The 24,255-nt window shown below is 46.1% G+C and overlaps 1 protein-coding gene across 2 annotated transcripts in view; it reads left to right on the top strand.

Annotated features, from left to right (window-relative positions):
• The window catches only part of SIRT2 (sirtuin 2), a 402,273-nt gene that overhangs the window by 166,649 nt on the left and 211,369 nt on the right, over window positions 1-24,255 (top strand). For both annotated transcript variants that reach the window (XM_069644215.1, XM_069644214.1), the window contains exons 3-4: window positions 7,088-7,136; window positions 10,929-11,045. In XM_069644215.1, coding sequence (XP_069500316.1) covers window position 7,136; window positions 10,929-11,045 — 118 coding nt within the window. In that variant the 5' untranslated portion in view covers window positions 7,088-7,135. The remainder of the gene's footprint in view (window positions 1-7,087; window positions 7,137-10,928; window positions 11,046-24,255) is intronic.

Here is a 24,255-nt window from a genome sequence, read left to right as displayed (position 1 = left end):
GAAGTCCAGCAAAGCTCTGCAGTTTGAAGTATGGCTAAAAGAAATGCAACACTGGTGTGTAGCTGAAACTACAGCTTGGGTATACTGTATAAATGGTCATGGTGGAGATGTGGGGCTCACTTTGAAGCATGGAAGATTCTAGTTAATTTGGTCCTTTATCCCTTGGATGACAAACCACTGTGAACTACCCTAAAGATCTGACAGGATTTCTGCAAGTTATGTTCTTTTACATTGGTCTCCTGCAGAATATGCTGTACTTCCCTCCTGCTATGTAATTCGCAGTCGGATGTTCATCTGATCCCCTGCAGTAATAAGCAGTGCTATCGTTTGGTGACAAAATTAACACTAGTAATATTTATTTTGCTCAGCTGGTTGGGTATTAGATTTTAGTTTTTCTCACTTCCTTTTCCCCTTCCCTCTCCCCCCCCCTTTTATTTCCTCCTTCTAGAAATAGTTGTTGGCTTATTGAATTATACTGTATGATGTTGTCCATGCGCAACTTGACACTGTGCATCCACTGTATCAGTTGAAAATGGCAATACACATATATACATTTTTTTTCTATCGAGATTTGTGAGCAAAGGAGAAGCCGTAGAGAAACAAGAAAAGGGAGGTTCAGAGTAAACAATGGTCAGTGCCCAGAAGAGGGGTATCCAGGGGTGAACCCATCACCTCGTGAACATTGGAAACATACTTTCATTTGGTAAAGGAACTTTATTTTGGAACCAGAAAGGCCCTCGAAAGCGAGAAAACATAGAGTCCGGGGTCTTTATCATTAAAGAACTTTCTAGGGATTTGCACCCAGGCAATCCAGGGGTGAAAGTGGTGACCCAAAGCCCATGGAAAAGAGACTGTGTGTTTGGTTTTGTTAGTTGAGTATGTCAGGTCCTCGAAGGCAAGAGACTTTCAAGGAAATTAGATTTGGCCATCGATGGTCCTGAGAACTGCCATTGGAACTGTTATCTTGTGCTGGAGAAGCCTGAGTGTGCTATGCTCCAAGCTCCTATCTTACCCCATGGCCAAAACGTGGGGAAGGGTGACCCAGCCTACTGCATCCTGACATATTATTTGAGAACACTTCTTTCTTTTCTTGAGAACTAGCCCACACCACTTTTTGTATTAGTTGTGAGGTTTGGTAATAGGTTTCTTAGTACAGGCCCTCTTTATTTTGACACAACGCCACTAGGACTGCCTCATTTTGGTCGATGCTTGCTCCCAATTTAGATTTAGGTTTAGATCAGGTGTTTTTCCAAACTGCATCTAGCATTAGGTGTTTTTCCAAACTGCATCTAGCATTCATTGTTCAATAAACACCCTTGAACTGTGATCACCTATGTCTGTCTTAATTGGTCCCACCATGAGTTTCTCACAGGATGCAGTTCAGTATATAAATCAGGGCCTTCTGCGAGAAAGTCTCTTTCCATTCAAAGGTCTCATTTGTAGAATGCCATGGATAAACAACTCAACATCAAAGTTGCTTTCCTTCCAGGAGTTTCACGTTTTGAGAGTCTCTGGTGCACTGTTCACCCTGGGTCTACTTCAGCCAGGCACAGACCCCTTATATACATAAATTCACAATAGGTCTCCCTCGATCGGGCTCGGACCTTGCACTCTCGCTTTCTCCTTATTTCACAGTTCGATAAATTCAGAATAGGAGACCCTCAGCCGGGCTCAGACCTCGATACATTTTCATAATCGAAGACTTTTGAATGTGCAATGGATTTTACTTATACCTTCACAGGACTACTTCGATGTCTTACTTGATTTCTATTCTTCGTTTTCACATTCATATGTTACAGTTCCTTTTGCCGCTTCTTTGTGAGATACATCTTTCAGAGACCTTTGATTGGGCACACACGCGATGCAGGACCACTCTACTATCTTGTATCTCAGTACATGTTAGATGTTCAAACAATTCATCTGCCGTCTGGCCTTTACCCGTGTCTTTCAGCAAACGCTTCAAATTTTGCTTTTTCGTATAACGATGTTGCCGCTTGCAACCTCCGCTTCATCACAGACTGTACAGTTTCCTTCAATTCACCAGCTGTGTTGATTTCTCTGTTTGCGGCTTTGATCTTGAAGCCAAAGATGATACCACGGCGGCTGCTGCTTGGCCAGCCATGCAGCAGGGCCCCGGATATCTCAGACACACAATGCAGGATTCTTTGGTTTCCCTTCCTGGCCTTACACGTGCTGCTTTCAAGTTCCTAGGAGTATAACGATCACTCGTCAAAAAGGTCAAGGGTATCCCTTCCTTGTTCTCCTTTCTCCGTCTGCCGTCTCTCTCCATCGGCTCAGCTGCTGCCTGGGAAGAACTGCTCCTTCGTGTGCTTTACCTCGCTCAGAGTGTGCGCTCGTGCTCTGCCTTTTATCTGTGTGGGGAAGTGCAATTGAAGTCAGATGTGTGTTGTCAAAGGTAATTGCCTGACTCTGACTGAACATGGTAGTGGGACAGGTCAAGTACATTGCTCGGGTACTAGTCTGTTTTCTCCAGAGCGTGGAGGGAAAGGGGGAGGCGTCCAAGTTCCCTGGTAGGAAGGGTTAAAGGTTTTAGAGGGGAAGGGATACCGCGTTTACTCCCATTCCCTGAGGACCCCTCACCCAGGTGATCCTCCCGCACTGGTCCACTCCCAGGGTCTGCATCCAAAGGTAATGGCCTTGCCATGGTCACCTGAGAGAGAGATCCCGGGGACTAGTGGGTGAGACACCTTCTGGTTTCTCACATACCCTTCCCCTAGGCGATGTAGCTGCATCTGTTTCACAGGTAAACCGGGAAAGGAAATCGATGTTCCCCTGTTCTTTACCTTTTTGGTGTTCCACAGTGAAACAGTAAGGTTGCAGGTCTAAGAACCATTGCATGACTCGAGTGTCAGAGTCCTTTTGTTGACTTAGCCATACTAAAGGTGAGTGGTCGGTGACCAGTGTGAATGTCCTCCCTAGATTATAATACTTTAGATGATTAGATTAGATTTCCCCTTTTGATGGCAATGGCCTCTAATTCCCGCACAGAGTAGTTCTTACGTGGGAAGAGTTTCCGACTAGTGAATAGGGTGGGGTGTTCTAATCCATCGCAAATTTGCGATAAAACTGCTCCTAATCCTTTGAGAGAGGCATCACTTTGTAACACAAACTCTTTTGAAAAGTCTACTACTTTTAGGATTGGGTTCTGACACAAGGTTTGTTTTAGTTTGTTGTAACATGCATCATCCTCAACAGTCCAATATATCTTCTGGTGTTCAGTATTCCTTAATTTGTCTGTTAACCTAGCTGTTTTAACGAAATTTGGGATAAACCTATGGTAACAACCAATCAATCCTAGGAATGCCCTGTGATCTCTCTTGGGGGCATCTAGGACGGCTTTCACTTTTTGCTGCGGCTGAACACTGCCATTCTCTACAAAGAAGCTGAGGTATGCAGCGGCCGATTGTGCCAGTTTACATTTGGATGAATGGGCAGCTAAGCCGGCTTTTCTGAGGGTTCTCATAATGGTAAAAAGATGGTCTTCCCAAGTTTTACTATAAATGACTATGGGCCTCATTACGAGTCTGGCGGTAACCGTGCCGGTATTTCTGTCCGGTTGCCGCCGGACCCGTAAATATTTACTGGTGCCTGACTTGCCGGTAACACCAGGGCATTATAACCCCGGGGGTCCCGAAAGTCAGCCGCCGGTAAATTGTAAATCTATGGGAAAGGAGAACACGGAAGCACCGGAACCGTTAATAACGGTCCCGGTGCTTCTGTGACGGTCTGCTACCATGGCCGCTGTGCCCAGCAGGGTCAGACCTGTCTGGCAGATCGGCTCTGGCAGGCAGACTCGTAGTTTGCCGGTCCGGAAACAACAGTGCCGGTAAGCTTACCAACACCATTGTTTACGTACCGGCAAACTTGCAATGAGGCCCTGTGTCATTAATATAGGCCCCATAGAAATCGGAGTAGGGGTGTAATATCCTGTCCATAAGTCATTGGAAAGTGGCTGGGGCCCCAAGGAGTCTAAAAGGGAGGACTTTGAACTGGAATAGTCCCAGGGGTGTCGAGAAAAAGCTGTCTTTTCCTTATCGGGTCCATGTACTGGGACCTGCCAGTATTCCTTGGTTAAATCTAGAATTGATAGGAATTCGGCATTTCCAGGTTTATCTAGTAACTCATTGATGCGCCGCATAGGATAGGCATCGAAGGCGGAGATGGTGTTGACCTGCCTGAAGTCTATGCAAAACCTCCAAGAATTATCAGGTTTAGTTACCAACACAATAGGGGAGGACCATGGACTTGGAAGAGGGCTTGATAATGTGTCCCTTCAGCATTTCTTTCATTTGACTTCCTTAACTACTATTTGTTTTTGTGCTTCTGCCGGTCTATATGGTTTCGAATGGACCACTTTTCCCTTCGGTGTTCTGATATTATGATAAGTAACATGTACTCTCCCTGGTTTCTCGGCAGGAATACATCTGGGACTTCCATGATAAGGCCCGTCAAATCTTCTTTTTTCTGTCTAGATAGTTCTTAGGGAATAAGCTCATAGTTGTCTATCTCCTACGGTACCAAACAAGACAATATCTGGGCAGTGGCAGCAGAAGGATTTTCTTTCCACTCCTTTACGAGATTTACGTGGTAAAGGTGGGTCTTTTGCTTTTTATCAGGTTGGGCTATTTTATACATACAGGTTCCTGTTTGCTATAGTACCTCTTATGGCCCATGCCACTTTGATGGGTAGTAAAATCAGAGAGCATCTCAACCTACTTGGCTCACAAGAAACGAAGTATCCCCTTGCCCAGCATTGGCAGAACAAGCATCAGATGGAAAACAAATGGGACATTCACATCTCTGGGATTGACGTTGTACCGCCAAGTGCAAGAGGCGGTGACAGAGAGCTGCAACTCTGCCAGCAAGAAGCAAGACTGATCTATAGTACAGACTGGTGACCAGCAGCCTAAACAAGGAGCACAAATGTAATGTGTTTCTAATGACTTTTTATGTTATATGCATTTAAACTGCAACCAGTCTGGTCGTCCTATTATTTCTACCTAACAAGTGTGTGCTTAGATTTCAAAGTTATCATACCCCTCACATTATGCGTACTGTGTACATATTCCCATTTAGTTTTTTTAATTACCTCTACATCAAAGGAATTTCTCCTTCTATCTTGCCCACCCACCTAATTTCATTTGTCAGGGATCATTCAACACTATGCTATTGGCACCTGACCATTTCATTTAAATACCATTTTTCTGCTGGGTTCCAATACCTAGCACCCCTATGTGCAGCTGCCAATGCGCAAAGGCTCTTCTGCCAACCATGGAAAGTTTCCCTTCCCTGGTGCTGGCGCTATGCCCCATTCTATTTATACATTCATGTTGCTCTAACCGATTCAGACCGACTTAATCATATGCACTTTTGCCACTCTCAGCCTGATTTCTAACATTCGCCAACTGAGGGGGTCACCCTTCCGTGGAGCTGGCCTCTTGCCTCAATTAGTCACATAAATTATGTCTTGAGCTCTCCCAGCCTCGGTCCGACTTTATCAGATTTCCTTCGTCCACGATTAGCCTGCATTATCTTTCAACAAGCTACCCACATCTGAGTGACAAGATGCAGCCTCCCGACCAATCCCAATAGACTCCCTGCTGACGTATAGCAGCCAGAAGCATCATGTATTGATTGTGCTAGTCATGGGGCAGCATATATACTAAACCCTTCCTCAAGATGGCCACCGACACTGTATCCAGTGTGAGGGACCAGGACAGACTTCGACGTTGTGAACAGGCAAGGATGTTTTGCCCTGCTATTATAACAGTGTGCCTCATTATGACTTTGGCTGTCGCTGGAGTCATTGGGCAATTACTGGGGCATTACAGCCCCTGCAGACCCAGTAATTGCCCATTCCCGGTGAGCTGGGAAATACTGGTCCCCATTCCCATTGAGTCCCATTGGACTCGATGGGAATGGGGAGGTCGGATGCACCGGCACCATTATTGAATGGTGCCGGTGCATACGACATGGTCTGCGAGTGGGTGCCTTTCTGCCCGCCAGAGTAGACAGGCACCCACTCGCAGACTCGTAATTTGCTGGTCCGGCAACAACGGTACTGGCAAGCTTACCAGTACTGTTGTTTCCGGACCGGCAGGGTCGTAATGTGTCTCTCTTTTAACTTAGCAACTTTTTGCACGACGTGCCGTTTATCTGCTCGCACCATATTCCTGACAACACACACGAGCAGAAAGCTAAATCAATGCTCCTTATACCGTGCTCGAGCCATCCTTGCTCAAAGGTACGCTGTCGCAGCCCATTTTAAACACGGCTTCGGCCACGGGACTGCCGCGCACTGTCTCCCTTCACTGTTTCTGGCACGGGCTGCCCTCCTGAGCATGAACTCGAACTACTCATTCCTAAATTGAACCCCCCACTGACTCCTCACATCCATGCACAGCTATTAGGGCGGACATTTCGGCACCATGTTTGCACGCCGTGGTTTCACTCTTTGATAGCACACAGGGTCGGACTGGGACAAGAAATGGGCTCGGACACCCCAAAAAAAGTGGCACACCCCTCCTCAAAAAAGTGGCCCTCAAACCATCATCCGCGAATTGCGTCAATTCACTACTGTACAGAAAATTCTACTTATGCAGGGTTAATGTGTCTGTTACATTACAACACAACTCACAAAATAACATAACTTTGCATACAAGAACACATTGGTCCACACTCTCTCCACTCCCCACCAAATCGAGACCAGGTGATCTCCTCCCCCTTCTGTTTGCACCCCTGATTGCTTGCAGACCACTGGCTGTCTGATTTCCCACCGCCCTCTTCCCCTGTTTTTAGATCGCCACTCCCTTGTCACTTGCGGCAACCTTCCCTCACGGTGTACTTCATCCTGTGACTTGTAAAGCACCCAGCCGCACAAAGCTAGGTCTGTGCTCAATACATACCCTAACAATAATAATAATAATAATAACAATGACATTATGATTTAATACAGTGCCAGGTGAACTGTTTTTTGATTTCTTGGAGCTTCTGTTTCTTTGTCCATACTTACTTTCCATCTGTGGCAGCAATCGCTGGGCAATATTTATGTTTTCTTTTTTTCCAGGACTCTGATTCAGACGAGGACAGCAGTGCGGCATCTGGAGAATCGGAGAGTATGTATTTAATGTTAAAATGTGCTATGCAGCCGATGAAAATTGGAGACATCGCCTAGCAATTTGGAGTGTTCAGGCTTAACTGGAGTGCCATCCAGATTGTTAGGACACACACACCCATTATTATTTCGGAGATAGTACCTCTTGTCTGTTGGTGGAAACCGCCTTCATTCTGTTGGGTGGCACATCCTGGCTGATGAGTGTTGCGGTCACCTCACCTTTTGACTTTATTACAATCAGGTTTTATATAGTGCTTCATGCCAGGTTCCTTACCCTTCTAAACGCTGCAGTAATAGTTATTATTGCAGATCTAATGGTACTCGTAGGGATGTGCTACCTTCTAGACATTAAGCCACACTTCAGACTGCAATAAAGCCCTCTGCCTCCATAATGGGCCTAGGTACTACCTTATTGCTAAACCACATAACCATGGGTCTTAGCTGTGTGGCTGCATTAATTCTCAGTTTTTACATCACTCTATGGATTTTTGCGGTTACACTATACTCTGCTTAAACTGTAAGGTATTTTGACACATCATTTCCTAGTTTTTGGAACATGGCACCTCTTGAGTGTTCCATATATTCAGTGAGTTCCTGGTTGTAATGCGTTTAGCAATATAGTTAACAAGAAAAATGTACGATTTGAATTGAGGTGTGTCTGGCCCCCACCTGCCCTCCAGCCATGCTTGCTGCCTGGTTTGCATTAGAGAAAATGTTAGAGTTTTTAAGTGTGTTTTCTGGGGATTGCGTTCTGTTTGCCTTTTTTGAGCAAATTTCTGCAGAGCCGAGGAACCTGGCCATTGTATGTGTTAAGCAAGATTGGATGCAGTAACCCTGTGGGAGACTACACCAGCCTTGTCCTCTTGGTAATAGGTAACCCATCTATTGGTATAGGTCTGTACTAGACAAGTTGGTAGAGTGACTGAGCAGCCAGGCGTATCTCAAGAGGGGTAAATGTGAGCTGTAGAGATGTAACGCTGAGATTCACAATTACAAGTATCCAAATAGCACTTGCACTCAAGGTTTTCTAGTAAAATAAATATTTATTTATTTAACCGTCAGTATTAAATAAGCCTTATTTAAAAAGGGCAATATGCAACAATACAAATACTGTATAAAACTTCCTCAGATTTAAGATGAGCAAATAGATACCTTTTGGCATGCCTCACGCACATTTCCTACACCCTGAGGTGACTTCAATTATTAGGACAATGTTTGGCATTGATATTTCATTTTTGTACTTGGTAAAATTCTGAGGTTGTGGAAAAGGTAAAGGTTAGGGAAGGAAAATGGTTGACAGGTTTTCAAAGTATGTGAATACTTTTCAATCTCCCATTGAAGTCTAGATTAGATCTTTCCCTGCATTAGAAGTTAACCTTATGCACCACCTATGAGGGACAGTTAGAACCAAAGTAATTGGGTTAGAAGAGTCTGCAGGGAGCCAGGACAGCCAAAGTCAGTTTGAACAATGTCTATGGAGCTGAGGCACTTCTTTAGATGGCACAAAAGTCTTGCACAATGTTTGTGGAGAGTTCGTAAAGAAAGAATCACTGTTTGACCACAAGCTGTTAGGCTTGTGAAGGGCAGAGCTGAAATCAACTCTGCAAAAAGCTGCTACTGCCAGTCTCCAGTGAGAACAAGCAATTTACAGACCAAAGAATTAAGTACCCCTTAGTCAAGACAGTACCTTATGTTTGAAGAGGATCCAGCTGGCTTCTGTTCTGGTTGCAGTATTGCAGATCCTGTGTTCCTGGGCCTCAGTCATGGGGACAAGAGGGAGGACATCTGGAGGTCTCCTGCACTGCAGTCCGAAAGTCGTCGGCGGCTACAAGCTCTCTTCAGATCAGCAGCACTTTGTGGTCTCAGCTATCGGCAAATAGCACCACCGTGGATCTTGGCCACTTGATGGGCTTCCCTTGCTTCTGGGGTCCAGCACTCTGGTGAGGTGGGTCAGGCTTGGTTCGTCCTATTTCGGGAGGGTCCTCAGGAACTTCTTGGAGCTCTGGTCCGACTTAAAGACGATGCACTCAATTCTGGGTTTCCTGTCCCCTGGCACTCGGTTCCAACAGCAGCAAAGAAGTACAGCCAGCAGGGAAAGTTCTTGCAGCACAGTTTGTCTTGGGGTCAGTTGGTCCCACCAACCCAAGGGAAGAAGTCGTCAGTTCCAGGCTTCTCTAGTCAATTCAGAGTTGGCGCTTCAGCATGGCAGCAGGGCTTCACCAGGCAGTTCAACAGTCCAGGAGGGTGCAGCAAGCTTCTCTTCCAGTTTCCTTCATCAGATATTTCGTCCAGTGGTCGACTCTGCCTTCTGTTCAAGAGACCTCGCCTTTTATGCAGGTTTCTCCCATCCATGCACAGCCGAACTGTCGCTCACACAGCAGGGTGATGACCTGTCAGGACAGCCAGCCAATCAGCACTGGGTGCATTCAGGTAACCAAATAGACTAAGAACAGAGAGTTTGACACCTCAATCGCTTCCTGCCCTGTCACACACTGGAGCCAGAGGTGAGTTTCAGCACTGAAGCCAAAGGCAAAACTAACAAAAGGGTTAAACCTGGTCTGGTGCTCAAAGTAAAACCCAAGAAAGACATTGCAAGCAAGAAATGGCGACAAAAAAAGACCAGGGCCTTTTTGACATAATGGTCACCCATGGGTGCTATACTGCAGCTGAGGATTCAGCCTGCAGTAAAAATGCACAGTGGTAGGAAAATTAAACCACTGTCACCTGACTTTAAAAGTAGGAGGGTAACATACATTTTTTTACGTGAGTAAGTAGGAAAAGGGGCTTTAGGTAAACCCCCCCCCCCCCAGCACTTCCACATAAAATGGGGTGTACTGGGCCTACATAGGAAAAACAGGTAAGTAAAGTCTATTTCACTTTGCTACTCTTGGAAACAGTAGTTTACCCAAGAGAAGGTATTTAAACCTTATGAGAAATCCAAAGGACATCTCTGTGACACTGCACTGAGTGTGTTGTTTGTCACACAACAAAAAGCACATGCCTATGGAGTTTGTCAAACTCCAAAAACAAAGAAACACAAAATCCAAATCATATCAAAAATACATGAGAGTGAGAAAAAGGTCTCACTCACTCCAGGATTAAAATTAAAAGTCCTAAAGTCCAGCAAAAGAGCTGGGTGTCTCTAAGGTTGAAGGGAATTAGCACAGAAAGGATCATTCTCCCTAACAGTATGCTTGGTGCTGTAGATTTGCTGCATGCTCTAAAGTGCCTTTTGGAAATGTGGGAAAGTGCTTTAAGGAAAGCAGAATATGCTCTGCTCATCCGCTGGGTTCTATGTGCTGTATGAATGCGATGTGTGTTATGTAGCCTATACCAATCTGTGGAGCATGGAGCGCCGTGCAAACATGTGATACAGTGATAAGATTGTCTTTGACTTTTTGCACTTTAAACATTGGAAGAGTGTTTTAAGTTGCACCCCCTGTTTTGTATTGGGATGTGCCGTCATACGTTTTTTAAAAAGACTTAAATTTGAAAGTCTGTATTTTGTTTGTGCATTTTTGGTCGAATCGACCAATTCTATATGCATACATTCATATGTCCATGAGATGTTAGGGGCGTTCTGAGAGTTCCTCCTCAACCCTCAAAAACAAAAAAAAAGTGTCAAATTGAGTTCGACCAAAAGTGCACAAACAAAATGCAGACTTGCAAATGAAAGTCTTTCAAAACTCGTAGAACGGTATGTGTGTGACGAATCTCCCGCTCTTTACATATGTATTGGTCTGCAGTCTAAGCTCCAACATCTATCTCTAATGTTTCACTTATTATATTGCAGTGGATTTTATGCGGAATTTGCTCTCACGGACCCTTGGTCTTGGAAGTGAAAAGCCAGAGAAGGTCTTGGATGAGTTGACTATAGAAGGAGTGGCCAAGTTTATGCAAAATGAGAAATGTGAGTTGGTCCACTGTCTACCTACAAAGTCTTGCAGACTCTATCATGTCTACTTGCAGTGACTGTGTAATGGTCTGTGTGAGATATGGACCAACATCTAAATGCTGTATGTTGATTAATAAGCATTGTGCATTAAATCATGCTGTGAGAGCCATAGGGAGGCAGTAACTATATACGTGGGAGAGGGTTTGCACTTGTGAGTAAAATAATGGTGTTAAGAGCACGATGTAATAGATGAGGGTGGGTCTAAAGGGAGATTCCTATGACTTGTTAGGAATGTTTTTGTGCAACTTAATATGATCAAGTCTCTGAATACCTTGGGACAGTTCCTCTCAGTAATTATAAATGTATAATAGATGTTCCTGCACATGATCACTGTGAATCCCTCAGTTTGGAAAGGCTACGTTTTCATGAGTTCGGGGTTGTTCCTCATCTGAGTGTTTTTTGTCCGTGTAGAGCCGAGTATACTGGGTACAAAATTACGTTTTGGCTGGTTACTAAATATATGCCCTGTGGTGGTGGTTCATTTCACTTATGAACAATGTTTGTGATCTTTTTTTCTTCTAAATGACAAGCTTGCTGTTCTTGCTCTACATTTTCTCGCGCTTGAACATGAAATGTTACTACATGTTTTGAATTATGTTTGACCTTTCCTCCACTCAAGCATATTGATGGCTCTTACTATCTCATAAGTAACATTGAATAGTTTCTTTCCTCGAAATCACCTAAAATTGCATTCCTTTTGTGCACAACATAGGGCCTCATTACAACCCTACCGATCCGGAAAAAACAGTGGCGGTAAAACCGCTGCCACCATTGTTTCTGGACCGGCTGATTGAGTCCTGCAGGTGGAAGCTGTCACTCCCACCAGGTCTCACCTGGTGGGATTTACACCACCCACCTACAGGCGGACATGGAAACACCAGCTCTGTCATAGACGGAACCAGTGTTTCCATTGGAATGGGGATTTACAGAATTCCGTCTCCCGAATTCCCGGGTCACCAGGGTCGTAATGCCCCGGTGATTCCGGGAATCACAGAGGCAGAATGGTAATACGGGTCCGGCGGTAGCCTGCCGGTTTTTCCGGCACGGTTACTGCCAGACTCGTAATGAGGCCCATAGTAAGGGTGCCCTCTCGTAAATAACCTGATTCATTCCTTTGCTGCCTATGAGTAATTTTAGAGTGTTCCTTTATTGAACATTATGCAATATTTCATTTTCAATCGATGACTAGAGATTATTTTTGTCTCTGTTATAATGGTTCTCCCCAAAACGGCATGAGGTGGTTCCTAGTTCATCAGTAACATGAAATAGTTCTTCTTGCTCATGAAAAACATGAGATGGTTCCTCTTATAAGTAACATGAGTTCCTTTTATCAATAACTTGAAATTGATCCCCTCATCAGCAACACTAGTTATTTCCTCTGTCTCATGAATAGCATGGGGTGCGCGATAAACTGCCCTGCCAAATTGGTGGTGGATGGGGTTGGGGGGCTGCCAAGGGGTCTATGCACCACCACAACTGATATTGTGCTGGGCCTCACGGTGCATGGGGAGGGTTTCCATGCCATGTACGGAAGGCAGGAGGAACTTGTCACATGTCAACCATAGATGCTCATGCCTCTTTAAGAAAATTGAGTAGCAGCGGTCCTGAAGAGCTGGCAAAGTCTGCGCATTTGGCTCCCCTCGTGCGGGAGCAGTAAGCAACCTTAAATCTACCAAGAGAAAGACATGAGCTGAGAAATGGAGCTCAGACTGGAGCATGCCCCCAGACAAGGTGTTCAGTGTACCAAACTTTCAATAGAACAAGCATTCTTTCCAAACAATAAAGGTTTGGTGGAGCAAACATATTTCCTCAGTGATGAATGTTCAGCGTAGCAGACATATCTTTTAAACTGTGAACATTCAGGAAACAAACACATCTCCTTTACAGGGACAGCTGGTGGAGCGGACATGTTAATCAAGCACACCTGTGCGCCTGGAGGGAAGCAAGGATCCCGACTGTGTTGATTGTTTTGGCTAGTGCGACACATCAGCTCTCCCAGAGACACTAACACAACAGACTCATCAGCGAACAGAATGAGACTTCTAAGATGCTGCTGAGATGCCAGTGCTCATTTAAAGCATTGGAACCAAAAATTAAGAAACAAAGGTAGTAATTACTATTTAACCAATACTAAGGGGGGGGGGGTCACAATCCTAACAATCTTTCATTTTTTAACCGATTAAGGCTGAATTTCATAGAGGACCATTGATGACCAATCATGAGACCTGAAACAGGTCAATCACGGAAAAGACCAATTGCAAGTGGGCTTACACAGATATTTCTCAGCGCATGGGTATAAAAAGAGCTAGGAAGAACCCTGAAAGGGGATGTCGGGGTAATTTCCTGGGGGTCGTCAGGGCCATCCACAGACCTCCGGGGGTGGGGAGGCCCCATCTCCTCCCGTGTCCCAAAGGAGTATGAGGCACACACAAGAGCAAAGAATTACTGCTGTTTATTGCATAAAAAACAGACAGGCACAGTTTCTCGGAGCGTAGGTACCCAAGGAACGTCTCAGTCCAGATGAGCTTGCAGGCCCTTTTTCTAACGGGATGACGCTACGATGTGCGTCACCTGGGAAAACTTGCCCCCAAACCTAACGCTACCCCAGGTTAGTTCCCCGAGTGGTAGGGGCAGTATAGATCAGTATAGAAGGAAATATTAGTGGTAGAGAAGATGTCAGGTGGTACGCTTGGGTCGCCCCTAAGAATGGTTGCATGAAAATTGTTACATGAACACAGTTAGTGATTGGTTGAATTATGGTGTTGTCAGTGATTAGCCCCTTGTGTTCTGATTGGTTCATCCGCGAGCCCCCAAGTTTGGGACCATCGCCGTTCCCAGCTTGCGATGTACCCGGTGATGGCAACAATGTGTGATTATGTGTCAGTGGTGGACAATGGACAGGACTTGCTACTGGCTGTTGGGTGATCCTTTCCCATCGCTGCCGGTATACAACTTGTAACTTCTTTGTTGCAGCCGGGGTCCCAGACGTGAGACCCCAGAGCTTTTCTAGTCCTTGGAGCTTGGCATCGTATCAGGTCAGCCTGGTCACGTGTTCAGAGACCATGGCTGAGACAGAATTACGGGGATTTGATTTGTATTTCTGCTCCGAGGAGTGCTTAGCAGTGGCAGGTGTAACCTTGGCGCTGAGAGTGCGGCATGTTGATTGCAACTTTGCGCCCTTGGCTGTGGGTTTGTTCTGCATGATCAGCATCTTGTAGCTCTGTCCGAGCTGCTCCGGGCCTGGGGACTCTGGTTTGCAGTCTACCTTGGCCTAGTTTATGGGTGGCGGCATATAGTCCATAACCCGAGGGTCGCAAGGTGCAACTTGGGTCCTTATACATTATTCCATCTACAGGGTGACATCTTCAGGGTTTTAGTAGCATGAAGCGTCTGCAAGCATATACACAAGCTCTTCTGGCATCTTGTGGTTCGGTAGTTGGCATATGTGAAAAATAACAACGATGCATGTCTGTGAGAGTGCCCAGTCCTCTACGTCATAGCACTGAGTATGTTCTTCATGTGGGTTGGTGTATGTCTGATCCAGGTGCTTGACAGCACGTGTGTTCTTGTACGCCGTGGCTATGTCGTCATGTCATCTCTAGCGATGGCGGTATTGGTTGGTGACGTTTAGTCGAGTTGGTCCATATGGTCGGTGTCAGCTCCACTTGGTGTCCCGCCATGTGCTTTGTGTGGGGTAAGGGTGTGGCCATGGTGGATCTTGACATCTGGGGCAGCAGTGAGAGGGTCAAACTCATCCCACGGTGGGTGCTTAGGTCGTGATGTCATTGGCCATGGTCTGGATGGGAATTGGGGATCGTCCCATTTTCCCTCTTCAGTCCCCCCTCTGGTCGACTTATCGACCACAAAATTATCCACTCTTTTATCTCCTCTTACTCGCCATACCTACGTTATTCCTGCCAGGTGTCCGTATCGGTCCACGGGATCTTCAATTGACCAGTACATATATACACATCCACCACCGGGCTTGCAATAAACCCATTTTCCAACATAGCTCTTCGGGTTTCGTGGATTCTCAACTTTTATGGATGGCGGGTACAGGTCTGCTTCCACTATCTGTTGGTGCCGCCGTTAGCGCTCTTTGATGATGATATCTGCGTGTTTGTCGTGTTCAGCGGGCATTAGCACGTGCATGCCTATCATTTCCTGGCAGTACGCTTCGATCTTGTGTGAATAAAGAGATGTACCCTTCCTAGTGGACAAAGCTCGAGGCAATTATGCTATACAGATACAGGGTTATGGGCCTGTCCGTGAAGTAATGTGAGGGTTGGTCAGCTGAGTAGCGAATCCCAACCTAAAGTCAAGGGTGTGTTAACCGCTCACTGAGTAACAAATACAATTGGTAGCAAACAAAGATTTATTTGCTAAACATACAAACCGATGCTTCATTTATAAAAACTTAAGAAATGATGTTGAAAAGTGTAACATACATAAACAGAGAATAATTAACAATGACTGATACCAACGATTTGGCAAAAAAAGGGGACAAAGAAAGGTGCATTATCTATAACAAAAGTGAACAAAAAAATGCTGTATTTTCAATATACTTGGACACATATGAATCCTTTGTGAATGAATCCCAAGGTCATGGAATAGAGGCGAAAACGACTATATCATTGACCAATTATGTATGGGTGTCATAATGAGTGGAAAGTTTCCTAGTCAGTTTCCTGATTTCCTTTCAGTATTGCTTTTTGGTTATAACAATGAATGTTCCAGGGTCCTTATGAGATATCTTTGAAAAGCCAACGTGACAGAGACTGAATAAACAGAATCTGGTTCAAACGGGAGCTACTGGATGCAGGTGTTCCCAAATTGGCACGTTTCGGCGGATGTGCAGTGATGTGGCGTCCGCTTCGATCTTGCCATCCATAATTTTATCCCCATCAGCGAAGCCATTCCCAGGATCATGCATCCTGCCACGACCTTGAGGCCGTCCGATAACCATGACGGCATCCAAGACCAGAGGTATGAAAACCAACTACTGTCCTTCTTCACCCCTTAGCTTCTTCTTCCAGCTTAGCATGCATCTTGGCCAGCTGTGATACTGCTACAGGTAAAGTGCCGTTGTCCTCGTCGTTTGCAGGAATGAACGTGCAGCAGGAACTTCCAATTTTTGCCCAAACACCTCCTTCCATTGCTGTTAGAAGGTCTAGCACATACCTATTCTGTAGAGCCACCATCCTTACTGCTCTCAGTTCCTATTTTATTGCTTTGAATCCGTTAACTTTGGAGTTAATCATCATCATTAGCTCCCATCATGTTATCTGTAGCCATTTTGCATTCGCATACGCCTGCACTCCTAGATGTATCACGGAGGAAAAGAACATTGCTGCTCTGCTGAATAGTCTGTGCGCTGGTGGACTCACTGAATGCTGTTTCTGACCTTCCCCAGAGGTAATTTCCGGTGAGTGGTTCTCCTTGTCTTTTCACTCTGGATAGTTTGTTGTCTTTAGTAGCGTCACTCCTTGAGGTGCTCCATGCTTCTTCCAGGGACCTTTTGTTTCCTTCGTCCATCTTAGGGAAATTTTCCAGGTTGATGTGTTTTTGTGGCACTTCCAAGGACGGTACATTGATGTGTACCATAGTACACACCCCATTCCATGACTGTGGTAAATTGTTATAAGCTTTTGTTCCGCAGGCCCAATAATGGTCCATCAGTAGTGCTGTTCCTGCTCCCCCCTCAGGAATCTTTATTGTTCTTTTACACCCCATTGTTTACTCCTACATCAACTTCACCATCGTGCTGATAACAAAGTGTAGGTGGTGCAATAGGTATTATCGTTATGGGCTCCTCCTCTTTGTCCAACCATGTTAGTAGCATCACACTCTTTGTCCACTCCTTGTAGCATTTGTCGTTTTCCTCTTGTACTGTCATTACTGAAGATTTTGCTAATGTCAATATCTTGCTTCCTACAACTCCATCTGCCCATCCGTTCCTTGTGTATACCTTGCCATACACCAGTATTAGTGGTCTTTCCTACCATCCTGGTTCACCTCCAACTTCTCTTGCGTTCCATTTACATGGCAGGTAGTTCAGTGTTACCTCTTTTGTTTCCCCATTGTCGGGTCCGTCAGTTATCTATGTATTGTAGCCCTTCAGTCAGTTGCCAATAGTAGTCATACATCGGTAGTGTCTTGGTGAAGTTGTCTTTGTAGTGGTATATTGACCTTGATTTCTATCTTAGTGTTGCCGTTTTCCCTTGAAATCGTCCTCATGTTTGAAATAATGCTAAATGTAAGAGGCATTCTGCTGTCGTTACTGGCACTTCAGTAGCGACAAAGGTTCTGGAGGCACTCATCGCATATGGGATCAATGAGCACACATAGCAGTTGTCCTTTGTCGTTTCTTTACCAATTTTGAACATGTGTTTGTACCACATGTTGTTAGAGTCGTGTGCGGATTCTGTAAGATAGGTGTCCACCCCATGTACATCGATAGAAACAATACGCCTACCTCTTTTTACGTTTGGCCCCGTGCTACTCGTACCACCTGACACAGTGCTCCTTGCAGCTGGGGTAGGGGAAATATTAGTACTAGAAGTTGCAGTCACTCATAAAGCATAGTAGGCCTGCCAGACAGCGGCAGTTATGATACCAGTGACCAGTGGTCAAAAAATATCCCCAACATTTTTGTTACTATAACCACTGCCATTTTTATCTTACCTGTGCTGCCGTCCTGCAGCTACTTTACTTTAGATGATATAGGTGCCCCCCTGAAAATCTCTAAAAAATGTTGCGTTATTTTCGTATTTGTTATTCAAGCCCTGCGTATCAAGTGGTCGTTCAATGCCCAGGCAAAAAGCTCCTCCCACGCTTTCTTTACCGTCTTTACCGTCCTATCTCTCAAGGCAGGTAATGCTGCATGGAGGTGTTGAAACGAACATAATATTAGCATGAGAAATGCGTTATAATAAATACATATTCTCCTGGGCCTTAAGTACTTTCGCCTTTTAATTGCGTATACGAATTGGTGTGACACTGCATCTGGGATTTCGTCGTGGGTAGCATTTGCCCCATGGCAGTGGTGTATGTTCTTTATCAAATATTTGCATACAACAATTACAATGCGTGATACCTGCATGTGCGAGACAAAAGGGAGAAGAGAGCATGCACGTGTTTACACAGTGTTGTGTATATTACATGTCCTCGTCACAGTTCTTCTTTTACTGCTGGTAGATGCCCTTAAGTTACACTTAATTTTCTAGTTCCAATATCAGCATCTTAATGAAAAATATTTTATGGTTCTGGCGTGGGGACGTTTTTAGTCTATGACCTCGTGACCATGGGGTGGGCTATGGGTGGTTGTCCGTTTGTGTCCATTGTGGTAGCTGGCGTTTGTGCTGTGTCCTCGTTGTCATTTGTCGTTGCCGAACTTGTTGGCCCTGTCACTGTAGGGATGGGGCCAGGTCTGTGCTTTGTAGGGCTTGATTTCGTGAATGTGTGTCCAAAAGTCTTTGTCGGACAATTTAACAGCCCTAGGGGCCAATTGTTGGACAGTGTGAGGTCCCGTAAATCTAGGGGCGTTCCACTGTCTCTGATAGTTTCTTCGGGGTACCGTGTCTCCTTCTTTCACTGCCCACTGTCCAGTCAGCTCCTGCTCGTCGTTGTTTGGTGGTTGTTCTCTGACCCGCCCTGCGTCCGTTGAATCTGTTGAGAGATAAAAGTGGCACTAGTAACCAGAGAAGAGACATACTCGTACATTTCTTCACCAAAGACAGTACTAGTTGTTTCACAATCGCACATTGCTCTTGTTGAGGGGCTGAGGGGCAGGTGCATTTGGCGTCCGGAAACCAACTTGTGTGGTGTGAGGTGGTGGTCCGAACCGGGTTTATTTCTCAATTCAAACAAAGCCAGAGGATGGCAGTAGAGCCAACTCTTTTTTGATCTGTTTGATGGATCTTTGCTATTGCTTCTTTCAGGAGGCCATTGAGGCGTTCAGACGCCATTGGCTTGTGGGTGGTACGCACAGGCAAATTTATGTTTAATGCCAAGCAAGGCAGTTATGTGCTGAACTAGTTCATTGGCGAAGTGGGGTCCGTTGTCTGATCTCAATACTGTGCAAACCCCCCACCTCGGGAAAACATCCCTTACTAAAAATGTTGCTGCCCTAAATGCATCTGCTTGGGAGCACGGGCCAGCCTCAGTCCACCTCGAGAAAGGACATACTACTAAAATCATATATCTGTATCCTTGACATACGTTGATCATATCCACATAGTCAATGTGCAGGTGTAGGAAGGGTCTATCAGGCCGGGTATTGTACCTTTTGATCACTTGCATCGTGTAACCGGACGTAAATTGTTGGCAAGTGAGGCAATTGCTAATGAAGTTTGCAATGTGTGAGTTTAGCTCGGGACAGAACCATGATTCTTTTATTCGTGCTGCAATTACTTCCTTTCCTGTATGAGTGGGGTGGTGTAGTTGGGCTAGGGCTGTTTTTAGTAGGACCAGGGGCATCACAACTTTCCCTGTGTTATTCTGTCTCCATAACGCAACTGCGGGGGACATAGTGCATTCTCTTTTAACCCACAGTTCCTTTTCTGCCATTGGAGCTGCCGTCTGCAGTACCATGAAGCTGCCGAGGGAAGACCAAGAGGAAAGGCCAACTCCCCTCTGCAGCTCCGCTGCGAGGGGAGCTCCAGATCACCGCCCTTCCAGCTGCCAAACAGCTGATTGAAGAATTCCCCTTTGTTCCCATTGCGGCCCACGAGGAGTGTGCAGGCCGTAAAATGGCTGCCGCCGTGGCATCCATGGATACCTACACGACGACAACTTCTGCTGCCGGTCCTGATTGGGCCCCACACCCTGCGGCACTTCCCCTCCTGCTTTAAATGGAGGGGAGGTGCGCCGCAAGGCAAAGCCGCCGAGGGGAGGCCAAGAGGAAAGGCTGACTCCCCTCTCTGCAGCTCTCCGCTGCTCAGAGCTGCCATGCGCTATAGTCTGCCACGCAAGCGCAGGTAAGCAATCCTCCAGCCCCTCCCCTCTAACCTCACACTCATGCTACACCCCTACCAACAGGAACGAGCGCCTTCGCACCCGCTTCGCATCCAAAGGCCGCCGCACTGCTCCTCCGACATCCGTTGCACGGAGTGTCCGCCTCTGGGTGAGGTTCATGGGTCATCCGTCCAGGGGCAAGTGCATGCTTCACCTGCATGCCACCCGCACTAAATGCCACTCTGCCTGCAATGCCCACAATCTTCTCAAGCCACCCGCGACTAACCGCTCGGCCGCTGTTAGTCAGATAATGCACGCTGTTTCACAGATGCTCCCCGTCACTGAACTACACAACCACGCTTCCTCTACCCGCAACCAGAAAGTCACGGCCCAACGCGCTGTCTTCAAAGACACTGAACAGTTTGAAGAGCCATAGCCGGTAGCTAAAACCTGCCCCAGGAAGCGTCAACAGACAAAGGATACAGCCAAACAGATTCCTTGCATACAGACAATCCAGGTTTGTTATATATACTATCGCCACCCCCTACGAGACTTTTTGCCACGGATGATGATGCATTTGTGCCCACTGCGAGTATTGTTCTTGATGCTACTTCGCCTAATACCTCATTGCCCAACTCATTCATCCTTCATGTTGCCCCGTGTATAATTAACAACACTAGTGACCCTCGCTTACTGCCCCACTCACCAAAAATATTACTACCACCCCTACTAATGCTCATGTTGACAATGATACTGTGCTGCCCACTCATGATGCTAATGCTGCTGTGTTGCCCACCCCTGATGCTAATGCTGCTGTGTTGCCCACCCCTGATGCTAATGCTGCTGTGCTGCCCACTCTTGATGCTAATCCTGCTGTGTTGCCCAATGCCCCCAAATCCACCTCACCGCATGAACAGGTTGTCACTAATCACACCAGCTCCCCATTTCTTGATGCCATGCCTGCTGTCAGTAGCACAACACTTTCCTTTAAATGTGCACTTGTTTACCGCCCGGTTGATGTGCACGACTTGATCACCAATGACCATCTTGACATCCTCTTTCTGTGTGAGACATGGTTACACGACGCCTCCAGCCCTGCCCTCTCCTTAGCCATCCCTAATGGATACACTATCTTTAGACAAGATCGACCTGGTGAAAGGGGTGTAGGTGTTGCCGCTATTGCCAGAGATACTCTCAACATCAGGGCAATTCAAGGTAACCTCGGCCAGAACTCGGACTATATCCTCATCAAGCTACAGGCATCGCCCACGTCCACTATTGCCTTCCATCTAGTCTATCGCCCTCCAGGCCCCTCCTCTGACTTCCAAGATGCTCTCTTACACATGGTATCAGACAGCCTAAAAAAAAGCTCCAAAGTTGTGGTATTGGGTGACCTCAATCTCGGCCTGAATGACACAAATGATGCACCCGCATATGCGCTACAAAAATCGCTAACCACACTAGGATTTACCCAAGCCATCAATATGCCTACACACGAGAAAGGCCGCACCATGGACTGGGTAGCCCATCACAACTGCCCCATTCACATCCAGGACATATCCGCCATCTCTTGGTCCGACCACTTCTACATCAAACTAGACATCACCACCACCTCTGTCACCACCAAATCTAACATCACACTGCCAGCTGCTCTCTCCAGAAGCTCACCAAAGAGAATCTGCTACCGCACCTCCTAGCACCTGCACTCCAGCCACCATTTCCAAATGACCCTACCCTCCTGGCTAACTCCTTTAAATAAGTCATCACTCTTGCAGTTGACACCATAGCACCTCTTACCCTCAAAAAGGCTAAGCAAACCAAGCACTCCAATGCATGGTTCACTCAGGAACTAATGCTTATGTGCTCTAATAAAAGGGCTGCTCTTGCTGCTTGGAAGAAAAAAAAAAAACCCTACTGGAAAAAACAAAGCAGCAATCCAGGCCATCACTAGAGACTATAAAGCAGCCATCTCACAGGCCAAAGCTGCTTCCTTCAATACTTGGATCAACAACGCTCAGTCTGGGACAAAGGAAATCTTTGCCATTTTCAGGGAACTAGAGACGCCCACTATCCCCCCCATCAACCCTCATAAAGGACGAGTTATGGTGTAACACTATTCAAAATGCCATGCTAGACAAACTGGACACCTTACAATCCAAAATTCTAGCTCATTAAAAAGCCATATCCACTCTTCTAGACTCTGGTGCCAGTCGACCGTGCACAGCACCTGAATGTAAGGAGATACCAACATTTGAATTCTTAGGCATGAGCGAATCGGAAGTCATTGCCCTTACTAAGTCCATCAAACCTTCCAATTGCAAAGGAGATGCCTGCCTGGCGCATATTATTAAGGATTGCGCTCCTGTCCTCGCCCCTTTCATCACCGCATTCATTTATTCATCCTTCCGCTCCGCCCAAGTCCCAACGTCACTGAAGGAGGCTTGGATCCGGCCACTCCTTTAAAAAAAAAAAAAAAAAATCTCTTCACCCCCTGGTCCCTGGGAATTACAGACCCATCACCACCGTCCCCTTCCTGCTAAAGATACTGGACAAAGCAGCTTACCTGCAAGTGCAGAAATACTTGAAAGACCACCAACTTTTGGGACTACGGCAGTCCGGATTCCATCCACGGCATGGCACTGAATCAGCACTACTTGATCTTAAAAACCAAATGGATGACCTGAGAGACCTAGGCAAGCCGGCTCTCCTCCTTCTTCTAGACCTCTCAGCGGCCTTCGACCTGGTTGACCATAAAACACTTTGTCATCACCTATCCTCCACAGCCAATTTCTCCCCAAAGGCCTGTCAATGGATATCATCTTTTCTCAAAGGTAGAGTCATGAAGGTGTTCTCGGATTCCTCGAGCGCTACTCCCAGTCCAATCAAATGTGGTGTCCCTCAAGGATCCTGCATAGCCCCTACTCTCTACAACCTCTTCACCAGGCCCCTCTTTGAAATCCTCGATGCCATGGGCATCTCGTATACCAATTATGCAGATGAAACCCAGGTGCTCATACCTCTGACTGGTGACTATCCCTCGGATATGAACACCCTCAACCTCATCTACTCCACAATTCAATCATGAATGGCTGAAAACTGGCTTTGTCTCAACAGTGAAAAAACAGAACTCTTGCTAATTGGATCCACAACAGCGCTGGGCAAATTGGACAAGCAGTACTGCTCATTCACTGTAGACAACATACCCATTACTGTGTCACATGTAATCAAAACTCTGGGCGTATACCTTGAACCCAGCCTGACCATGGAGAGGCAGGTCAATGCCATTGCGTCATCAGCAGCCTATCACTCAAAACTAATCAGCGCAGTCAGGCCATTCCTATCACAAGAAAACTGCCTCACTATTGCTAGGGCCATCATTGGCTCTAGGCTTGACTACTGCAATGCCCTTTTTGTTGGACCATACCAAAAAAACCTGGCTAAACTTCAGCTGGCTCAAAATAACGCTCTAAGGGCCACAACTGGAATTGCACGCAGGGAACATATCCCTGGTGTCAGAAGACGAGTGCACTGGTTTCCGATCAAAGAACGGATTGTCTTTAAAACACTGGCACTCACACATAAATGTCTGCATGGATTAGCTCCCCCCCTTTCTAGCCCAAAGGATCATCTGACAAACTTCTTCTAGACAGTCCAGGTCTGCTTACGCCAATCGCATCATTGTCCCTTCCACACGCCGAGTCCGAGCTGGCGGGTCCAGCTTCCCAACCATGGCAGCGACTCACTGGAACACCCTCCCAGCCCAAATCAGAGTGATCGAATCTCATACAGCCTTCCGTAAGAGACTAAAAACCAGCCTCTTTGTATGGCAGCCTCCCATTCTAAACCTGTTTTGTGCTCCATGTCCTCGGTCGCTTTCATACCATGTACTGTACTGTAACTAAGCAATTGTATCTAACTGGGGCCGCTTACCTGTAACCCTGAAGCAAGCCTACTTTCAGTCTTCTTACAGCGCCTCGTTGCCCAAGGGTTGTAGTGCGCTATACAAATTCAAAATAAAATCAATAAAATAAAATAATCTGTGTCTCTGGAATGTGTGTGTACCCATCCTTCATTATCATCTGTCTTACCCTCCGCTTATCTTTTTGTTTTCCTTGGAGGTCCCATGTCTCACCAAAGTATGCAGCATATTTTGCATGTGTGTGTGCTGTTTCATTACCTCTTGATATTGGATCTTCCCCATTCGTGTGTG

Source organism: Ambystoma mexicanum, chromosome 2p, assembly GCF_040938575.1.
Source record: "Ambystoma mexicanum isolate Mex_15411 chromosome 2p, UKY_AmexF1_1, whole genome shotgun sequence".
Classification (NCBI taxonomy): Eukaryota; Metazoa; Chordata; class Amphibia; order Caudata; family Ambystomatidae; genus Ambystoma; species Ambystoma mexicanum.
The sequence above is the reverse complement of the archived record's forward strand: the minus strand, read 5'-3'. Positions and strand labels throughout refer to the sequence as shown.